The 16,615-nt window shown below is 45.6% G+C and overlaps 1 protein-coding gene and 1 long non-coding RNA gene across 6 annotated transcripts; one reads left to right on the top strand and one right to left on the bottom strand.

The window, feature by feature from the left end:
• Nucleotides 1-6,829: 6,829 nt before the first annotated feature.
• LOC311603741 lies at nt 6,830-9,655 on the bottom strand. The gene is made up of 2 exons (XR_014781230.1): nt 9,293-9,655; nt 6,830-7,079 (listed from the first exon to the last, which is right to left on the bottom strand). It is a non-coding gene; the product is annotated as an uncharacterized lncRNA (long non-coding RNA).
• Nucleotides 9,656-9,887: 232 nt separating this feature from the next.
• On the top strand, nt 9,888-15,394 carry SRSF5 (serine and arginine rich splicing factor 5). 5 transcript variants are annotated; one of them, XM_084792834.1, is made up of 8 exons: nt 9,888-10,039; nt 10,928-11,072; nt 11,715-11,785; nt 11,908-12,006; nt 12,229-12,298; nt 13,523-13,596; nt 14,388-14,498; nt 14,603-15,394. In XM_084792834.1, exons 2-8 carry the CDS (start codon nt 10,947-10,949, stop codon nt 14,862-14,864), a joined length of 813 nt encoding a protein of 270 aa, XP_084648960.1. In that variant the 5' UTR covers nt 9,888-10,039; nt 10,928-10,946; the 3' UTR covers nt 14,865-15,394. The 5 variants fall into 5 exon arrangements, with proteins under 5 accessions (XP_084648960.1, XP_084648958.1, XP_084648961.1 ...); XM_084792832.1 differs by having other exon boundaries at nt 9,892-10,043; XM_084792835.1 differs by having other exon boundaries at nt 9,893-10,043; nt 14,606-15,394.
• Nucleotides 15,395-16,615: the final 1,221 nt, after the last annotated feature.

Genomic DNA, 16,615 nt, shown 5'->3' with positions numbered 1-16,615 from the left:
AAGATGATTAACTTCTTTTTTTTGTTTTTGTTTTTGTCTTTTGTTTTTCAAGACAGGGTTTCTCTGTGTAGCCTTGGCTGTGCTGGACTTGCTTTGTAGACCAGACTGGCCTCGAACTCACAGCGATGCACCTGCCTCTGCCTCCGGAGTGCTGGGATTAAAGGCTTGTGCCACCATGCCTGGCTGATGATTAACTTCTAAGGAATAACTTTTTGGGAGATCTGGGGGAACATCCAGACTTTTAGTGGCTCACAACCATCTATCATGAGATCTGATGCCCTCTTTTGTTGTGCAGGTGTACATGCAGCCAGAGCACTGCATTCAGAATAATAAATAAATCTTTAAAAAAAAAAAAAAAGAAAGAAAGGAAAAAAGAAAGACACGACTGGTCCTGGGTTCTAGCACCAAATGAATGAAAACCAAATGTTGGGGATGGTAGGCCATATGGCTAATGTTCCGCCATCTTGTCAGAGCCTAGCTCCTATTTCTCCAGCAGTCTGTCATTTACCAGAAACCAGCTGACCCTGTCGTGGTTCGGCAGTTAGACATCTATTGTGGTTTATTGTGGGGGATGGTCATTCTAAGACCCCTGAGCTCATTATAAGAGCTACTCCTTTCTGGCTATAAACTAGCTTTTCCAGTAAGACTACTGGTAAAATCAGATTAAAGGCCAGCTGCCTATGAGCCGCAGTTCCGGGAACTTTTTCCTGACTAACCACATCTTTTACAACTTCCCTTTCTCTCTGGAATTTCTCCCTCCTCTGTGATTATAGCAGCTGTAAAGGTAGACATCTGCTGGAGCATTCCAGAGTTAGGTATCCATAGCAACCCTTGCTTACACAAATACACATGCCCGAGTGCCTATAAACACTCTGTGAAAATTGTCAATAAATGGGGCTTGATCAGAATCCAGACTTGCCCTCATTTCTTTGTGTCTCCTGTCCCCCCACTTGTCTGTCCCCTCCACAGGTACCCATTGAAGACCCTGGCAGGCTGGGTCAACCAAACAACAAATAAATGAAAAAGGAAAAGAGAAGGCACATGACTGCTCTTAGGTATGGTGGAGGAGAAGGCTTATTATAGACATGTGGGAGGGCACAGCCAGAGGCAGGGATCTCTGGGAGAGTCCAGAGTGGACAAGACCCTGAGGAGAGAGGGGAGTCGAGTACAGCAGCCAGGAGACCCAAAAGAATAGATGAAAAGGACCAGGTAGCCAAAATAGTTGGATTATATAGGCAAGGACAGCTGGGAGAAGGGCAGTGCAGCCCCTGGGCTAGAAAAGGTTAGGGTGGTGGGTGGGGTATGCCAGCCAGGAAGGTCAGCAATGGGGATGCAGGGAGAACCTGGTAGAAAGGTCTGCTTCAACATGTTAAATAGACTCCTCAGCCATCTCTCCCAGTTTGAAACTTGCAATGTTTTCTTTTTAATATTTATTATATATACAGTGCTCTGTCTGCATGCATACCAGAAGAGGGTACCAGATCTTATTATAGACAGTTGTGAGCCACCATGTGGTTGCTGGGAACTGAACTCAGGACCTCTGAAAGAGCAGCCAGTGCTCTTAACCTCTGAGCCATCTCTCTAGCCCCCGCAATGTTTTCATCTCAAAAGTGCTGTGAAGTTTTTAAATGTGTATCTATTTTGGTGACTCTCTTTCTCTGTGTGTGCCTGTGTGCATGTGTGTGGTGGAGGCTGGACGGCATCAGATCTCTCTAGCGCTAGTGTTACAGGCTGTTGTGAACCACACTTGGACCCTCTGCAAGAGCAGAGCACTCTGAGTCATCTCTCCAGCCCCATCATGCCTAGCTTACTTTAAGGCAGATCTCTGAGTTCAAGGGCAGCCTGGTCTACAGAGTAAGTAAGTCCTGGACAGCCAGGACTACACAGAGAAATCCTATCTCAGAAAAACAAACAAACAAACAAAAAACCCACAGCAACAAAATAAATAAAAGTGTTGTATTTTATTTTATTTATTTATTTATTTTGGTTTTTTCGAGACAGGGTTTCCGTGTTCATGTAGTGTCCAAGGAGGAGTTACAGCGCCCCACGTGGGCGCTGGGACAATAGAGCCTGGGTCCACCGTCTTCTGGAAGAGCAGCCAGTGCTCTTCCCCTTTGAGCCAAGTCTTCAGCCCTTGCTGTGAGGGCCTTGAATTACTGCTTGAAAAAATCTTTCTGAACCACAGAGTTGGCTTCACTTCAAGGCTCCACCACTTGCCAGCTGTGTGACTCTGAGCTTTGGTTTCAACTTTTTTTCTTTTCTTTTCTTTCTTTTTATTTTTTATTTTTATTTTCGAGACAAGGTTTCTCTGTGTTATTTTGGATTTCCTGGACTTGTTTTGTAGACCAGGCTGGCCTCAAACTCACATAGATCCGCCTGCCTCTGCCTCACAAGTGCTGGTATTAAAGGTGTACGCCACCTCAACTTTTCTTTAAGGGGAGACTATTAACTGGTGTTTGGGAGTTGTGTAAGGGTAGGATAATTGTGTAGGATAATTAATCTAGTCCTCCAAGCACTATGCCATCCCACAGTGAGATGAGTGGCAGTTTTTATGAAATAGGATGATGGTTAGTAAGAGGCCACTGGATTTGGCAGTTAGGTTGAAGGTGAACTTTTAGACCAGTTTCAGTGGGACAGTGTGTGTGGGGGCTGGGGGGGGGGGGCTCAGGGGAGGCGGGGCGGGGAGGCGGGGCTGAGAAGGTGGGGAAGGGAGGGGGAAGTAGCAGGAGGTGAACGGAGAGCTGCTCTGCTACTTGGGAAGGAGTGATGGGGCGCTTCCGGGGTCAGGAGGAGGTTTATTATTTTAAGCTTTAAAATGGAAACTAAGCATATTTGAAAGTTCAAGATTAAAGGGGTCATGGGCAGGGTGGACTGAAGACAGAGGCAGTCAGCTGTGTGTCGAGAATCACGGTCTCAGGCAGGCCTGGCGGTGCCTGGCTGCACAGCACCGGGCAGCCGAGGAGGGAGGGAAAAGTCAAATGTCGCAGTGAGTCTTTACTACTCTACCAGGCACGTTCACGGGAGCCTGGGCTGTGTGAGAGCCTGTTCCAATCACTAAGCTGGAGAGATGACTCACCATGTAAAAATGCTTGCCACACAAGTCTGACAAGCTGAATTTGATCCTGGAACCCACAGCGTAAGGAGAGAACTGACCGCAAAAGTTGTCCTCTGATCTCCACATGCACGCTATGGAATGCACAGGCCTGTACACACAAAACCCACATACACATACAACATACATACACATATACACAACCCCCATACCATATACCCATATACACATCCCCCACACCCCACATACACACCCCACATATACCCCCCACATACATATACATACACACACATACATGCCACATAAACACACACACCATACACACCACACACGCAAGCCATACACACACACACACACACACACACACACACACACACACACACACACAAATAAATTATTTTAAAAATAATTAAATAAAATAGAAGGCTCAGAACTGGTCTTGGTAACTTAATTCCAGCATTTGAGAAGCTGCATCTGGAGGATGAGTTTGAAACTAGTTTGCTAAATCCTTCCTACAAATGAAAAGCAAACAAACCCCCATCAAATCTTGGGAAGATATCAGACTCTTTAAGGCAGCCAAATAGCAGCAAGATACAGTTACTTGAAGACAGAGTACAAAGGCAGCCTATTTTTTTCTTCTTTTTTTTATTTTTTGGTTTTGTTTGTTTGTTTTGAGACAGGGTTTCTCTGTGTAGCCTTGGCTGTTGTCCTGGACTCACTTTGTAGACCAGGCTGGCCTCAAACTGAACAGTGATCCCCCTGTCTCTGTCTCCTCAGTGCAGGGCAGCTGGGGTGGGGCCAGGGGTGGGGTGGGGTGGGGGTGGGGATATTAAAGACGTGTGCCACCACACTTGGCTCCTATTTTCTTTTTTTTTTTTTTAGCAAAGCAGGAAGCACCATGCTGGCTACTTCCCAAGGTGTCCTCCAGTCACCTTACTTCCTAGTTTTTGCTGCCTGTGTTTCACCCTCCCATGTTGGACCAGGGCTGGACCTGTGAATGGTATATGGTAGAAGTTATGTGTTATGAAGTGAATTGTGTCCTCACAAAAATATATGCTGAAATCCTAACCTCTAGTACAAGAGAATATGACCATAGTTAGAAATAGGGTCATTACAGAGGCAACTGAGTTAAAATGAAGTCATTAGGGTCCTTCTTAAGGAGGAGAGGAATTTAGACACAAAGACAGACAGGTGACATAACATAGAGAAAAGGGTATCATTTGCTTGGAATGCTTAAATCTACAAGCCAGGGACATTAAGGCTTGCCAACAAATACCAGAAGCTAGGAAGAGGCAAAGGGAGGCCCTCACTAGAGCTGCCAGAGGGGAACGACCCTCCAGACCCTTTTGAGTTTTGATTTATAGCCTCCAGAACTGCAAAATAGTAAATATCTGTTGTTTGAATCCATGGTATTCTTCATCTATGTACTTACCTATCCATCCATCCTTCTATCCTATCTATCTATCTATCTATCTATCATCTATTTTGGTTTTTTGAGACAAGGTCTCTCTGTGTAGAATTGGCTGTCCTGCGACTAGTTTTGTAGACCAGGCAGGCTACCCTTGAACTCAGAAATGGCCCAGCTCCAGTGTGCTGGGATTAAAGGTATGTGTTACCACGCCTACTAGAAAGAGATTTTCAGGCTCCCTAATGTTAACCTCTGTTCTCTCCCATCCATGTACCGCCCGCCTCCAGATTCTGCTGTATTTCTCCTTTGGTTTCACCCCTTTAGAGAGTCTCTGCTTATCTTAATTTCTGCCACCACCCAGACTTCTCTGGCCTTGGAGATAGTCAGCGCTGGTTTCTGTTTGGCTCGCTGGGGGCCCCTTAGTGCACAGGAGGTCACGTGATGTCTTGCTGCTGCTTTTGTGAACAGGGCCTAGGAGGGAAGTCAGGGATAGGGATAGCTGATCAGAAAATTGCTTTCTCCTTTCAAACATGTCAGAACATCTCTGTGGGAGACAAGAGGTCCTGAGACAGTTTGTAACCTCCTCAGCATGGGGCTTAAGAGAGGACAGCTGTGAGAATCAGGAGGGCCGGGGAGGAGGGACTTAGGTATCCTTAAAGTGGTTCCCTATGACTGTCCTAACTAGGCCTCGGATAAACCTCAGTGAGATACATCACAAGACAGAGTCAGATGGTGACGTGTAGGCAAATTACAGTTTACATGGTTGAGTACAACAGTTCTCCAAGCTCTTCCTTCCTGACACACAGTGCTCCTCGCCAGGGCATTCAAGTCAACACTTCTGCACAGGTGACACCACGTGAGAAGCGCATGGGCAGGTGGTTTGGTCACTGTGTGAGCATTGTAGAGTGTCCTTATACAAACCCAGATGGAAGAACAGGTGTGTGGCTGCTGCAGTGTGACGTGGCATGCAGTTACACAGTATCCTGGCTAGTTTTTGTCCACTTGACAAGGTGCCTCCTCCATTGGATTGAACTGTAGGCAAGTCTGAGGGCCTAGCCCACTGTAAGCAGTGACACTCCTAGGCAGGTGGCTCTGGGTTGTATAAGAAAGAGAGTAAGCAAGGCTTGAGAGCAAGCCGGTATAGAACTGGAGGCCAATACTGGATTTCTCTAGTTTACTCTGAATCTTTCCTAAATGACCTCCACTCCCGACTGGGAAGTATGCTTTCAACTCCTGCAAGTCATGAGTTTCCAGATTTCTTGTCTGTGGTTTTGTTGTTGTTGTTTTGTTTTTTGAGACAGGGTTTCTATGTGTAGCCCTGGCTGTCCTGGACTTGCTTTGCAGACCAGGCTGGCCTCGAACTCAGTGATTCGCCTGCCTCTGCCTCCTGAGTGCTGGGATTAAAGGCGTGTGGCACCACGCTTGGCTTTTTGTTTGTGAATTATTACAACTCTAACCTACAGACCCAAAATTTTCCAGATGAGTAATGTTCTCTGTACAAGTGGTTCTTATTCTCCTGGCTCCCAAATTGTTGTTTGGGAGACTTACTGCCTCCTTCTGCTAACCTAGGCCTAGTCCTGGAAGCTTCTAGCCTCCATACAATCTAACATAGGTCTAGAATGTTTTAGCTTCTGAGTCTGTTTAATGAGCTCACCCTTCCCTTACTTGTTCTTTCTAAGCTCTGGCCTGGCTGGTTTAACTCAGCTGCTCTGGCTCAAACCCTTCTCTCAGCTGACTTATTTAATCTGCCTTCTATCTCTTGGCCCAGGATTGCTCTGCTTGGCCTCAAACTAACTCAGCAATCTGCTCTAATCTGGCTTCTTCTCATTTTCTGGCTTGTTCCACCTTCACTTGAGTTCTCTTTCTGCAGCCCATCTCTCTATTACTGGCCTGGTGAAAACTCTCTTGTAAGTAGCTTCCCTTTATTCTCTTTTCTCCCAAGAGTTGGGTGCATCCTATTTTGTCAAATCTCTGATTTGTCACCTTTTCTGCCAATCAATTAGACATCACTTTAAAAAATGGGCACTTCCTTCTACAAACTAACTTTACCTTTGTTTGGGATTAAAGGCATGTACCACCACGCCTGATCTAAACCTTTCTCTACTTGATACTTGTTCTATACCAGACTAGCCTTGCATTCAGATGTTTGCCTGTATCTCCTGGATTTACGTTTGATTACACAGCCCTAGAAGGTCTTTGGATGTGAGTTCTTGCCAGAACAGCCATGTTCTGAATTACATTCCTCTATAGTTTTCTGCTTCAGTTCCAGCATGACTTCCTGTCATGATGTACTGTAAGTCAGAACCCACCCTTTCCATCCCAAGTTATTTTTGGTTAGTGTTTTATTACATTAAAAGAAAACAAAGACACACAGTAAATATCTTTTAAAAAAATAAGTAGCATTACGCTCTAAAAGAATAATAATAAATACATAGCCATTTATTGTCAATATCAAGAAGGCATTACTGTGCCTTCTCCATGACTGGCTGCTGGGCAGGCTTGTTTACACCAGAGATCACCACCACAAGCACGTGAGGAATGCATTATGGTGAGATGCTGTCCTGTCTACTACACCCCACTAGGCAATAGGAATTTCCAGCTTCTGTTGTGTGATGTTTCCTGGGGCAAGAAAAAGAAACATCTGTTACACAGGAGAGGACTTTGGTCGACCAAAGAAAGGAGCCCGCTCCACTCCAGGTTGACCAAGACATGTTGGGGCTCCTCACAGGGGCATGGGTGACTCAAAGGCAGCTGCAGCACCAGAAGCCTCTTCCCCAATACACAAACCCAGAGAGGGGCCCCGTGAGCCTTCCTCATTCCTCTATGTAGGGACGTAAACAGGCCTGATCCCCTGAGAGTCTCCTTGTGGGTGATCAACAGCTGCTCTGATCCAGGATGGCCACGCTGGACTCAGAGAAAACAGATTTATCATAATTACAGAAGGCCACCATCAAAAGTGTGGTCTAGAGTCAACAGAAATGATGTGTGTGTATTGTATGAGTCTAGTGACACTGGATTTTAAATATCATGTATTTTTAACAGTATTTAATGAGTGAAAGATAGTCGAGCATGGTGGTGTACACCTTTAATCCCAGCACTTGGGAGGCAGAGGCAGGTAAGTCACTGTGAGTTCTGGGCCAGCCTGGTCTACAAAGTGAGTCCAGGACAGCCAAAGCTACACAGAGCCTCCTGGCTCGAAAAACAAAAACAAAAAACGAAAGAAAACAAAAATCTGGTGATATTAAAAAAGAAACAGCAATAGTCAATATAGTTTTCTTGGGTATGTAGTAGTGTAATGTTAAGTGGGAAAACAGAACCTTTCTGTTTTTAGGTGCTGGGGACTGAATCCAGGGCTTCACACATGCTAGGCAAGTGCTCTACCTTGGAGCTACACTCCAGCAAAATATGTTGTTTTTCCAGAGACAGAGTTTGTCCTGAGACTTTATGACTGAGGCTGTAATTTAAGGGTAGAACCTAGGACTCCTGTTTAGCATGTGTGAGACCCTGAGCTTGATTCTTTGCCCCACCGGCAAACAACACAGTTTTCATGTATCAACCCATTTTCTTTCTTTCTGACAAGGTCTTGGGATCTCACGGTATCACTTTAGTTGGCAGTAGTAGTAAAAAAGCTCCTCCTCCTCCTGCACACTGGGATTACAAGCATGCCTAGTCATCACACCTGGCTACAGGAAGCTTTCTTATCAACTCCTTACAGCTTTAGGGAGGGTGTGTCCTGATTTCTGGGGAGAGGGAGGCAGCTAGCTGGTCTGTAAAGTATGGACAATTAACTTTCCACCCAGGGTTATCTGTTAGGGAAGAGTCTTTCACTTGATCCCAGAACTCACTGATTCGGCTACTTCAGCTAGCCACCTTGCTCCTGGGTCAGCATGCTGGGGCTACAGGTGGGCTGCTACTTTGGCCTGACACTTAAGTAGGTGATAAAATTTGAACTCCTATCCTGATTCAGCCTCTCTCTTAACTCCTAAGCCCTCTCTAGTTTTAAAATTTTATCATTTTAAATCCATCTTTAACTTCTCACACCATAGATAACTACAAGGTTTTTTTTTTTTGTTTTTTTTGAGACAGGGTTTCTCTTGTAGTTTCTGGCTGTCCTGAACTCGAATTGTAGAACAAGCTGGCCTTGAACTCACAGAGATCCACCTGCCTCCTGAGGGATTAAAGCATGTGCTACCACCCAAGGCTTTTTTGTTTTTTAAATGGCTCCACCAATGCTGTTTTAATTTGCAGAGCTAACTGAATAGACAAGCTTATCCCATGTGAAGGAATCAAGGTCCCAAGTGCCCTGAGGTCTGAGCCAGGGTTGCTTTTCTCCTTCCTGAGCCAACAGCTTATCTCTGTAACCCTAGCTGAAAATGTGTGACCCCATTCGAGGTACATCTCAAAATCAAGATGACACCTTGGGTTACAATAGAAACAGTAAAGAAAAACAGCCTTTCACCACAACTGTCCTTATTGTCAAAGTTTCTAGCCCTTCCAACCTCCTGGGAGAAGGCTGAAGTTAAGGATGTGGAGGGCTGTGGGTTGCGTTCACTCTGGAAGCACGGTTTTCATTTCTTTATAACTGTTGAGTTTTTGTGAGATTACAGAGACCTGAACAGAAAGGACTGGACAACAGCCAGCTGGATTTAGAAACAATCTTTTCCAGTTAGCTGAGCCCAAGCTTGGCTTTAGGGCTTCAATACAGGAGAGTTTCTACCCACCGTCCCAATTTCACTATTTCATCATGTAAATCCCTCCGTCGACAGAAAACAATTCCCTTCTTTAGACTTATCAGAACGAAAGCCACATCACTGAAATCAGAATTTACTTACTTGAGCCTGAAGGACACTGGCCTTGAAACACACTGGTAAGAACAATTTGCAAAAGAGCGCCCAGAAAATTGGCTGTAGTTCAGGCCTGTAATCCTAGCGCACTGAAGGCGGAGAATGGCGGATTCTCTGAGCTCCAGGCTAGTTTGGGCTGCTTAATGAGACGGGAGTATCTAAATGATTTTTTAAAAAAATAAACAAGTGTTTTTGCAAAGCCTGGGTTGCTTTCTTTTCGTTTGTTTGTTTTATCGAGACAGGGTTTCTCTGGGTCGCCTTGGCTGTCCTGGGCTCGCTTTGCAGACCAGGCTGGCCTAGATCACAGCTATCCGGCTGCCTCCGCCTCCCTGAGTGCTGGGATTACAGGCATGTGCCACAACGCCCAGTTTAAGCCTGGGTTTCTTCAACCAGCGAGCTAAACTTCGGATTCTTCTTTTTGTATCTAGAGACGTGCCCGCCTCCACCACCCACTTGCGGTCGCCTCCAGGGTCAAAGTCTGAAACCCCGCCCCACTAGGACTTCCGGCTCCGCGGGAACTTCCGTTTTTGGCTCCAACGGGGCGGCACCCTAGCTTCTGGAACCGCCCTGGAAGTGACGCAGGGACGTTCCGTCCATTTTGTGCAACGCCCGAGCTGCTAAGTGCGTCAGTTGTGGAGAGACGTAGACGAGTTGAGTTCGGGTCTGTAGGGAGGCAGACAGCTCCGTCGCAGACTACGGACCTCTTCAGGTCTCAGCCGCCAAAGACCCTGTCCGGTAGGTGAGTGGCTCGCTTTGAGGGCAAGGCTTCTCGGATCGAGGCTTCTTCATGGCCGCGAGTGGCCGGGGCTTCGCTCTTTGCGGAGGACGGCGTCTAGAGAGCACAGTTGATTGAGGTGGGCGCTGGGGCACGTCTCCCTTTTGGTGTTGCTTGTAGGGGGCACAAGGCGGAAGGGCGGGCCTTGTGGGGGCGGGGGAGGGCGTCTGTAGGGGGGGAAGCAGCGCGCCCCCCTCCCTGTCACCCTTATCGCTCCCCGTTTGGTTCCGTATGCCGGGAGCCAGCCTTGCCCAGGGCCGCTAGTGCTCCCCTCCTGGACGGTAGGAGCAGCGCTCAGGCCCGAGGACGGAGCTCGGCTCCCTTGCTCGCTCCTCCCCCGCCGCAGACTCCGCCGTCGCCATTTTGTGCTTGCGAACGCGCCCGTCGCGCCGACTGCGCAAGCTCGGCTGTGGCGTCGCGAGATTCCCGCTTGTGACGCGCGGGGCGGGGGGCGGGGGGGGGAGAGACAGCGACGCGTGCCGCGGCCGGCTGCTATTGGACAAGGCCTTGCGGAGGGCGGGGCCGCCTTCGCCCGCATTTCTCGGCCTTTCCGAAACTGCGGCAGATGGGAGGGGGCCCGGGTGCCGGGAGCGGAGCGCGGCTGCGCAGTCTAGAAAGGTGGCCAGTGGGCGTTGCGGTCAGCTGTGGTTTGGAGCCTGGGAGGGAGGGGGTCGTTGTGGGAGTTGAGTTTTAATTTGGATTTTGGACGTAGGGGCGTCTGAACGACTTAAAGAGGTACACACTGGTGGCCATGTTAAGAGTTGGCTCCTGTACGTGTTTGACTGCTTGACTGGGCGTTCCCCGGGTTCAGTCCATTGATAGTGTTTCGATTGATTACCGCCTAACAGGAAGCGCTAGCCGGGCATCATGAGTGGCTGTCGAGTGTTCATCGGGAGACTAAATCCAGCGGCGAGGGAGAAAGATGTGGAAAGATTCTTCAAGGGTTACGGGCGGATCAGAGATATTGATCTGAAAAGAGGTTTTGGCTTTGTGGTAAGTATTTCGAGCTGAGTGAATTACCTGGTGGCGAAACACGCCTTTAATCTCAGGCTTGGGAGGCAGAGGCAGGCAGATCTCTTGAGTTTGAGGACAGCTATGGCTACAGATAGGAACAGTGTCTCAAAACAAAGCCAAGCAGGAAGCTTTTATGATAAGCGGTAATTCTAAACGGAGTCCTTGTGTAATTTTTTCCAGAAAGATGTTAGATGTGGCCCTGAGGCAGTGAATTCTGTTAATTAAAAGTAGCCGGGCGGTGGTGACGCATGCCATTAATCCCAGCCCTTGGGAGGCAGAGGCAGGCTAGGACAGTCATGGCTACACAGAGAAACCCTGTCTCAAAAATTAACAAAACAAACAAGTATGCTCATTCCCGGTCACCCTTCGATTCTTTGTATTAGAGTTTAAGGTACATCTTCATCCTAACATTTTCCATGATCAAGACAGGGTTTCTCTGTATAGCCTTGGCTATCCTGGACTCACTTTGTAGACCAGGCTGGCCTCGAACTCACAGAGATCCACCTGCTTGGCCCTCCCTAAAGTGCTGGGATTACAGGTGTGCACCTGGCCCCCATGAGCTTACATTGCTATAGGATGCGATGTATAGGTTCTGCTAAGTGTCTTATTGCTACATTTTAGGAATTTGAGGACCCAAGGGACGCAGATGATGCTGTTTATGAACTTGATGGAAAAGAACTTTGCAGTGAAAGGTAACCGTGGTGGGCTTATTACTAGTTCTCCCAGGAAAATAGAGTAGACTGGGACAGTGCAGTATTTAAGCACTCTTGTATGTAGTGTGAACATGTAAAACACATTTCCCGTTGCTTTGCAGGGTTACTATTGAACATGCTCGGGCTCGGTCTCGAGGTGGACGAGGTAGAGGACGATACTCCGACCGTTTTAGTAGTCGCAGACCTCGAAATGATAGACGGTATGTGGTGGGCAGGTGGCTGTCAGGGTTTAAGATCGGCACCATCAACATTAGATGTGCCTCAGACTACTTATGCCTAGTTAGTCTGCATACTGAGAACCAGGAGACGTGGTGAGAGTCACTGGACTCGCTCTCTTTTCGTTGTTTAAACTTGTCAGTAAAAACAGCATGTCATCTGACATTGTGACATAGCATCTGACACTGACTACTTATATTCTTCAGAAATGCCCCACCTGTAAGAACAGAAAACCGACTTATAGTTGAGAATTTATCCTCAAGAGTCAGCTGGCAGGTTTGTTGAAATACAGTTTTGAATTATTTAATGTGGCATTTAAAAGTGTTAATGGGTAGTTAATGTTTTTTTAATATATCTTATTAAAAATCTTATCTTAAATTAATGGATTTAATTGAACTATAATTTTAAACTTTAAATGTAACTGGGGGATGTTTCAGATTTTAATATTAGTGATCAAATGTATATGTTTTGAGGTTATTTTTTCATGTTTTTAAAAATCAATTTTAACCAAATATTAAACCCTTTATTTGCCAGCCTATCTGTGTCGTTGGCCTTATGACGAGGAGTGCCTGTGGGTTATCCTAATCGTTGTCTTGGTCACTCTTGGTTGGGCCTGGTTGACTTTGCCAGTCAGCTCCTACAGTGATCAGTTGGCCACCTCTAGATCTGTGTTTGCCGGTCTAGACGTAATCGGTGCACTTACTTGAAGTGCCGGGTTGCAGCGATCCCAGAACGTTGATAACGTGATCTGATCCCTAAGTTGAGAGCTGTCTTCCTGTAACGCTTCCGAATAAGAGGTCCTGGTCGAAAGAGTTGAAAGATACGAAATTAGTTGGTCGTTGGAATCCTGATCGCAGTAAAGTGGTCCTTGGTAACTGCACAAGAGTAAAACATGTCTGCATCGCCAGTAGTCTGCTAATAGGGAGGGCTGTGCGATTAAAGGCTTCCATCGATTGGGTAGTATCCTTCAAGTGGGTGGCGAAGAGCCAGTCGGGCCTATGTCATGAAGGTTTCTCCGACCGCTTAATGGTTTGCTGCTTGACTAGCCTAGGGAAATGTTAATAAAGGTAAAGTAAATTTTTTTAATGACATATGGGGCACAAAATAACTGGTGTCTTTGTAAATGTTTTTTATTTTTTTAAATATAAAACTACTTTAGTCTTTAAAATATGTACTGTTTCTTTTGTTTTGTTTTTTTGTTGTTGTTTGTTTTGTTTTTTGTTTGTTTTCCCCCCCTTTTGTACTGAGCTCAGTTAGACTAATACTACTATAATGTTAAAAGTTGGAATATCTTCCAGCATTTTGCTTAAATGCAATATGCTGTTTGCTTATTTCGTGCCCTGGCATAATTTTTGAATTCTGATAGAATACAAGTGTGGTACATACCATGTTTGTACTTTATCTAACAACTTCTCTTTCAGTAGTCTTGTTTTTATACCATGTGATTGTTTGTGTGCCACTTTTCCCTTTCTCTCCTTAACATGATTGTCTTGTGTTAAGGACCTCAAAGATTTCATGAGACAAGCTGGGGAAGTAACCTTTGCGGATGCACATCGGCCTAAACTAAATGAAGGGTGAGTGTGCACTGAGTGCGTGTGCCTTTTAATTATCTGGACAATTTTATTGTGGCATTGCTAGGAGCTAAAATTTGCATGTGTTAGATTATGATAGTTCTGCACTGGCAGTTTGGGGAGGCAGAGTATTTTTTGTTTTTTGTTTTTTTTAACATTAATTTTTGTTTTTTTGAGACAGGGTTTCTCTGTGTAGCCTTGGCTGTCCTGGACTCACTTTTGTATACCAGGCTGGCCTTGAACTCACAGCGATACCCCTGCCTCTGCCTCCCAAACATTCTTACTTTTTAATGTAGCCTTGGACTTACTTTATATACCAGGCTGGCTTCAAACACACAGGGACCTACCTCTGCCTTCCTGAGGCTGGGATTACAGGCAGTGTGTACCACCACACCCTGCTGGGGAGACAGGTTTTATCACAAGGGATTGTTAATGATACGGGCATTTACTAGACACCTAGCATACTGCTACACATTCAGCAGTACATGGAGGACACTGCACAAAGAGTTGTCTGTCTCAAAAACTGTGCCGTGCTGTGTATCATCAGAAATGGGTTAGTACAGCAATATCAGTGAGCAGGGGATAAACTTGGGTTGATCCTGATCTGTGTAGACAATCTATAAGGCTATGGGGTAGATAAGCTTTAAAGTAATTTTCCCTCCCATTTTAGGGTAGTTGAGTTTGCCTCTTATGGTGACTTAAAGAATGCGATTGAAAAACTTTCTGGAAAGGAAAGACAATCTATAAGGCTATGGGGTAGATAAGCTTTAAAGTAATTTTCCCTCCCATTTTAGGGTAGTTGAGTTTGCCTCTTATGGTGACTTAAAGAATGCGATTGAAAAACTTTCTGGAAAGGAAATTAACGGAAGAAAAATCAAATTAATTGAAGGCAGCAAAAGGCACAGGTATCCTTTTGTTAATGTTTTTAAGCCAAAAGTTTTACTGGCTTTTAGAACTCTGTCATACAGATTAATTTTCTCTCTCTCTTCCTTTTCCCCATTTTTCATAGCAGGTCAAGAAGCAGGTCACGATCTAGGACCAGGAGCTCCTCTAGGTCCCGCAGCCGTTCCCGTTCCCGTAGGAGCAAGTCTTACAGCCGATCAAGGAGCAGGAGCCGGAGCCGGAGCAAGTCCCGTTCTGGTAGTAGGTCACCTGTGCCCGAGAAGAGCCAGAAACGTGGTTCTTCAAGTAGATCTAAGTCTCCAGCGTCTGTGGATCGCCAGAGGTCCCGGTCCCGGTCCCGGTCCAGATCAGTTGACAGTGGCAATTAAACTGTAAATAACTTGCCCTGGGGGCCTTTTTTTTAAAAAAACAAAAATTCCCAAACCATACTTGCTAAAAATTCTGGTAAGTATGTGCTTTTCTGTGGGGTGGGATTTGGAGGGGGGTTGGGCTGGATTTCTTTGTAGATGTGGACCACCAAGGGGTTGTTGAAAACTAATTGTATTAAAATGTCTTTTGATAAGCCTTCTGCTCACACTTTTGTGACTGTCTGAAGTATATAGTTTGTGTATATTGATAGAGCTCTTTTATAACTAAAGCATTTAATTTTTTGTACTAGAAAAACTTTTGAATATTTTGGTTCATTGTTCAGATATGTTAACTCAAGATTAGTTTAATTATTCAATTAAACTAATTAATAGCTTTGGACACTTTAAAAGAGCTCTAAATTCGCTTGTATATAAAGGCTTAATATGAGTTCCTTGTTAGGGTCAAGGGTGTCTTCTCACCCACTAGCAGCTGTAGACAGACATTAAAGCAGCTGTTTGTTATTGATAATAAAATACTAAGTATTATAAAACTGCTTTTGGTCTATTTCTCTCAAGTCCTGTATTCCGTTCTGTTCTGCGTATTCTAAGTTAAAAACTCTACACATGAACCCTGAAGCAGTGTGGTGTGGGCTTTTGAGTACTTTTTTGCTCTTTGAAACTAGTGAAAGAAGGGCTCAGGAGTAGTTGAAAACTGATAGCTAAGTTGAAGGACATTTTATCTTATTTCTTCTCTGCTTTCCCATTGCCACCTGATGGTGTAGCCGTAACAGCAGAAAGGGCAGTGGTCTGGCAAACACAAGATCCAGTGCAAGACTTGTCTTGGCTTCCTCACAGATGTAACATATTTGGAATGATTATAGTGTCGTTTCTCAGCGACTGGCAGATTAAGAGACTTTAGTGAGATGTGTGACTACATGTCTTACGTTTATGTGCTTAGGGTTTTCAAGATGGGTTTCTCTGTGTCCTTGGCTGTCCTAGAACACGCTTTGTGGACCAGGATGTGCTTCCCGTTGCTGGAATTAAATGTGTGTGATCACCACCTGGCTAATGTGTGACTATGTTAAGGGGGAAATAAAATCTGTTTGGGCATCTTGGATGCATGTGTATGTATCACTTGCATACCTGATACCCAAGGAAGCCAGAAGGTGCCGCAGGATTGCTTTGAGCTAGAGCTATAGGAGAGCTCTTGAGTCGCCACGAGGGCCCTCAGAGTCAGACTCTCCAGGTCCTCTGGAAGAGCAGCAAGTCATCTTAATGGTTGAGCCTTCCCTTTAGACCCCTAGGGGTCAGTGAGCAACGGTTTAAAGTCTATCCCTGAGAGTGAGCCCCACCCTCTTAAGTGTAGGAAATGGAGTTTTATTCATCTTGAAAGTGTAGTTGCCAAATGCTGGCTTGTAAGTAGAAACTATTACCACTGAGAGGAAGTTTAGGGGCTTTTCAATGGACATCATCAGCTATTCAGGATCCACGATTTCTGGTTCTAATGATCATCTCAGGACTAGACAGGCATCTTATTTTTGCCTTATGGAGTAGAAGTAGTAAAATGAACTTTGCTTCCTCAAAGGGGTAGTTAGGGAGTGAGAGCTGGCATTTGGGAGTAGGTGTGGGGAAAGACGAGAGCTTGTTAGGAAGGCTGATTACTTGCTGGTCCAGTAATAGACCATGAAGTACAGCTGATCTTAACAGGCTACAACTAGTAGTGTGTGCTAGTTTACTCAAGGGACCTGTTGACAACACTGGCAGAAACTAGC

This window comes from Acomys minous (genome assembly GCF_964271855.1).
Source record: "Acomys minous genome assembly, chromosome: 8".
NCBI classification, from domain to species: domain Eukaryota; kingdom Metazoa; phylum Chordata; class Mammalia; order Rodentia; family Muridae; genus Acomys; species Acomys minous.
This window is presented reverse-complemented; position numbering and strand designations above follow the sequence as displayed.

What these genes read in the sequence shown, in the direction of transcription:
- SRSF5 (XM_084792834.1), top strand. Translation starts at nt 10,947, where the DNA reads ATGAGTGGCTGTCGAGTGTTCATCGGGAGACTAAATCCAGCGGCGAGG. An exon ending in AAAGAGGTTTTGGCTTTGTG is followed by an intron (nt 11,073 to 11,714) that starts GTAAGTATTTCG and finishes GCTACATTTTAG; the next exon opens with GAATTTGAGGACCCAAGGGA. An exon ending in AGACCTCGAAATGATAGACG is followed by an intron (nt 12,007 to 12,228) that starts GTATGTGGTGGG and finishes TATATTCTTCAG; the next exon opens with AAATGCCCCACCTGTAAGAA.